At 32.3% G+C, this 5,000-nt stretch overlaps 2 protein-coding genes across 4 annotated transcripts in view; one reads left to right on the top strand and one right to left on the bottom strand.

Annotated features, from left to right (window-relative positions):
• The window catches only part of LOC118734996 (MAGUK p55 subfamily member 6), a gene marked incomplete at its 3' end in the record, with an annotated part of 403,145 nt that overhangs the window by 356,228 nt on the left and 41,917 nt on the right, over positions 1 to 5,000 (bottom strand).
• On the top strand, positions 4,338 to 5,000 carry LOC118735001 (the record flags this gene model as incomplete). Its single annotated transcript, XM_036464602.1, is given in 3 exon segments — positions 4,338 to 4,532; positions 4,597 to 4,710; positions 4,769 to 5,000. Coding segments are annotated over 3 exon segments (383 nt in total), but the record flags the coding sequence as incomplete, so codon positions are not given.

Below are 5,000 nucleotides of genomic sequence, written 5' to 3'. Positions count from 1 at the left end.
TTGCAAGAGAAAAATATAATGATTACGTATATTTCTTAAAGTGGACGTCGTACTGACATTTTTGCTCAAAAAACTTATAGTCCAGCAAGTCTTCAACTCTTCCATAAAACTCTTTTGGATTGGTAGTGCAAATAACAAAAAACTTAAACGTGCTGGACTATCCAGCGATGTCCCCTTTCAAAAAAATACCTATTTACGTATACATATATCGTCGTTTTGCTTTATAAAAAAGAGAACCATTTTGAGATATGAGTGTTTTTACTTTCTAGAAAATAATTTATGCAACCTCACATACGCGGTTTTGCATTTTGTTGATACGCGGTTTTGTACTTTAAACGACAATATGTAGATATTTATATTAATTTGATCACGTTAAGTGAGTCCCGATTTCCCAGTTGATTTTATGTTCAAGTAGAAAATAGGGCCTACTGGACGCGATCTTATTTTATCCGTAAATATGCTTATTTAGATCCACGAGCCTTTGGCAAACTGCAATTACTGAGGGGATGGAAGATGACCATGAGGAGGAACGGCCAAGCACTTCAAACAAAAATATGAGCCACGATAAAGGTAAGCAACCATTCTACCTCTTTTATTTTTATGCAACTCCTTTACCACAAAATATGTATATGTAAACATATCTCTTTTTTTCAGAAATTATCGTTTTAAAAAATGAAGAGCTTAATATCAAAAGGAGATATGTGGGAACTAAAAAGAGCCAAGCACAAATGTTTGGTGAAAGTGTTGGATTAGACCTTGAAAACTTGCCAGGCCTCCTATTTAGAAAAATAAAAATGCGCATCATGTCAGTTATTGACGAAGAACTAAGCGAATATCAAAACATAAATTAATAATATTTTATACTATGACAGAATTAACAATAATTTTTCAAATTCTAAAAACTTTTCATCAAAATTTCAAACACTTTAATCAGACTTATAAAAAACAAGGTATGTAGTTTTGTAGCCCATTAAATTTTAGTGCAATAAGATACAAGTTTCAGGTAGTTTTTTTTTGCATGGAAGAAAATGCACACAACACCCTCGCAAAAACAAATTCTCTAAAATCAACAGAATATTTGAACTATCTGAAACTTTTACATGGCCTGATTTTTTATATATACTATATAACTATAGTCTTATTAAAAATACTAAAAAACAATGTACCGTGGAAGTCGTTTTGAATTTTTTTTTTAATGAATCCGGGTATGCAAATTTATGATGACGATTGTATTTATGTGTAACTAAAATATTGTGGATTTTGAACTACAGTACTTACAGAAATATGTAAATATGTATCTTCTTTCACAGACTTAACAATAAAACCTCTAATAGAAAAAAGAGAATATGTTTTTTTTTTCTAAAAATATCCGTGTGTTTTATTATAAAATGATAAAACATTTGTCCAAACTTGCATCTTGCAAATGCCCCATTATCGCTTTCTCGACCAGACGCACCAATCTCACACATTGTAAATTTGTAGTCTGCATCAGCTATAACCATTAGAATCAACGAGTTTGATTTTTTATAATTAAAGAAAGTGGTTCCTGAATTTGGTGGCGCCTTAGTTTATATATATATAAATGTTAATTTGAAGATTAATAACATATTTGTTTTAACAACATATCTTCGCCCACCTTTATTTGAATATGCTTTCCGTCAAGTGCACCAATACAGTTAGGAAACTGCCACTTGGCTTCGAACTGCTGTGCTACGCCTAAAAATGTTTCCATAGAAATATGTGGAAAAACCTCGGGGTAAAGTGCTTGCGATAGTTTTTCAACAGTTTCGACAATTATTTTGCAAACTACTGATGGTGAACACTTGTAGCAGCTTCCAAGGCTTCGTTGAGACTCTCCCGTTGCTAAATATCTTAAAACAAAAGCTTGGATATAAGAGAGCTCACTTTCCTACTTGAGTACCTACTTACCTGAGGGTAATAATTAAGCGTAGTTCTGTAGGAATCGGTTCACGGATAAAATGCTGTTTTTTAATTAAAGGGCCAACGACTTTCAATAACTCTTCAAACTCAGAGCAACCCATACGGCAATATTGTTGGAAAAGTACTGGATCCTTCATTTTTAGTTGTTGGAACTGAACCACGAAACCTCCGCTTATATTCCGTTCTTCGTAATACTTTCGTACCCAACAGGAACGTTTCCTTAATGTTTTTTTTGTATACAACATCTAAGATATCATCACATTCAAAGCCCATTATATCCATTTCAAAAAATATGGAATATTTTGTGCATTAAAGACAATTTTTGTTCTTTATTTGTTTATTGCTAAAGAAATGTCTACGTCAAAGTTATAGGAAATAAATATATCGTTCTCACTCTTTTCTATATAAAGTTGGTGGCTCTTTTATGGAAAAGTTCATACTGCATATGAACTGATTCATACCATGTAAATCCAGCATTATTCTTCTATACAAATATTGTAAAAGGGGGCAAATGCGTAGCACCGTCAGCCAAAAAAAATTATTAAAAATCAACGTGATTTTCTAGAGTTTTAAAATTTGCACTTTGACATACAAAAATTTAATGGGCTATAAAACTGCATACCTTAAATTTTTTAGAAAATTTGTAATAAAAAGTTTAAAAGTTTTGGGTTTAATTGTTAAAGTTTGTTGAATTTTTATAATTTTGTACGAAGTTCGAAATGTGGATTAAGGTATGTGCTGCTGGTTATGTAATGTGCCAGAATTTTATAAAAAAAATTAAGTTTAATTTTTTGAGCAAAAAATAAAAGTGAAAAATTAAAAAATAACAATTATTATTCGAGCAATAAATAAAACACAAAAAATAACTAATGAAGTTCATTTTTTTGAATAAAACTTAAAAATAAAAGTCAGGCGGGTTCAATTCCTGCTGAAGTCTAGAAAAAGAAGCCTGATGAGGAGATGTGCTGATCTCCGAAATAGCAGCTATAACTTCTACTGCTTAGATTTGTTGTTTTTTTCCATTTTTCCTAACAAACAAATCGTGGTACCTACAAAGCCTAATAACATTGCTAAACACAAAATCATTGCCGCTGATGATAGTCTAAATAACAACAAATATGTTGATCTACTCCCTATGCAACCAGCATTTCTCTTTCAGTGTGATTTTTATACCCGAGCGCACTTGTGCACAAGGGTATTATAACTTTGTTCACATAACGGTTGTTTGTAACAGGCAAAACGAATCGAGATAGATATAGACAAATGTATACATAAATGATCAGGATGAAAAGAGAAATCGATTAAGCGGTGACTGTCTGTCCGTCCGTCCGTCCGTCCGTCTGTGCACACGATAACTCGAGTAAAAATTAAGATATCTTAACGAAACTTGGTGCGTGTACTTCTTTCGGGCGTGGGACGGAGGGCAAAATCGGACAATAACCACGCCTACCTCCCATATAACGGTAATTTTCAGAAATACGAAAACTGCGATATTTTAGTAACCACTGAAGATTATTAACACAAAATTGATGTTTACAATAATTTTTAGACAAAAAATAAGAATATTATAAATTTTTGGAAAATGGGCGTAGCCACGCCCACTTATGGTTACATGTGTATATTAGACCGTTCGTTAAAATTAAAATTTGGTTTGCCGGGCGGAAAAAGATGTGTTTTGGTCTAAAAATAAGCTGTGCAAAATTTTATTCGAATATGATAACTCTAAGTACTTGCGCGTTGCATTTGAAAATTTAGAAAACCATATGCACTCTGGGAAAAAAATTTCTAACAAAATAGTTGAAAGTCGTGAATTTTATAGTCATTTATATAATATTTTTCACTATAAGAAAATATTGAAATTCATTTCATTTGGGTTAAAGAAAACGACAACTGTGAAAAAATATCAATCAATACATTCAAATAAATTGTCAAATAAGCATATATACATTTTTTGTTTTGCCTATCTGGATTACTGTATACTGTGATCCAAGGTACATTGAACAGGTAGTATCAGTAGAGCAGCTGATTTGATTTATTGTCAAATTATTTGGTCTCGAAAATGTCAAATATTTTTAATTTTTTCTCACAAAAATTCTGAATTTTTAAAATCCATTTGCATGTGAAACCTTTTTCCATACAAAAGAAGCGATTGAATAGCAGCTTTTGGAACGTTCGCCCAACTCAGCAGCACAACCGCTGATTACTGGCCCTTGTAAAGGATGGATCAATGCTTCGAGAAACAAACAAATTTACTATGAAAGAAAGTTGCAACAATTTTTATTTTTTCCAATTTAAATTTTTTATTTTTTATAATTTTTTGTATTTCACATGGCACGCTTTAATTTAGAAGAAAAAATTCAGAACAGTTTTTGACACTTTCGATACCAGAAGCAACAACAAAATACACGCAAATGTTGTTTTTGCTCTACTGATACTACCTGTTTAATGTGCCTTGCTGTGATCGATAGCAGAACAAACGTTAGTTCAAAAACATATGTATATCTCTGATTAAAAATCAGTATTTTGTTTTGTGATAATACATAGTTTGTTTCAGATGGATACAGCAGAGAATTTACATTTTCAAGACAATGGTAAGCTAACACTTTTTCTAAGTATTTATATCTATACATCTGTTGATATTTCCAATTTCGTTAGGCTTATTTATAGAAGCCGTTCGTTCTCGGCCTAGTTTATGGGACATCCGCCAAAATTCCTACAGGAATCAAACGTTGCGAAACAAGGCTTGGCAAGAAGTTCTTGGAGAACTTGGTAAAAGATAAATGTATACACCGACATAGGCATATTCCATCTAATTTTTTTTATAAAGGTCTTGTGGTTTCTCAAGAGAATATAAAAGCCATAGGAAAGCGATGGAGTTCCTTACGGTACCGTTACAGTAAGTGGAAAGAATTCGGTACTAGGAGTGGGTCAAGTGGAGAGAAAAAATATTTTCCGCACTCGGCACAAATGGCATTTCTGAATGACTCGTTGCAAACTCGGAGGTATGTATATATGTACACACATGCATTATTACACAGTACAACAAATTTAGAGCCTTT

Source organism: Rhagoletis pomonella, unplaced genomic scaffold (assembly GCF_013731165.1).
Source record: "Rhagoletis pomonella isolate Grant_MI unplaced genomic scaffold, Rhpom_1.0 Rhpom_scaffold_00003, whole genome shotgun sequence".
Classification (NCBI taxonomy): Eukaryota; Metazoa; Arthropoda; class Insecta; order Diptera; family Tephritidae; genus Rhagoletis; species Rhagoletis pomonella.
Note: the sequence above shows the minus strand (reverse complement) of the source record. Positions and strands in the feature narration are given on the sequence as shown.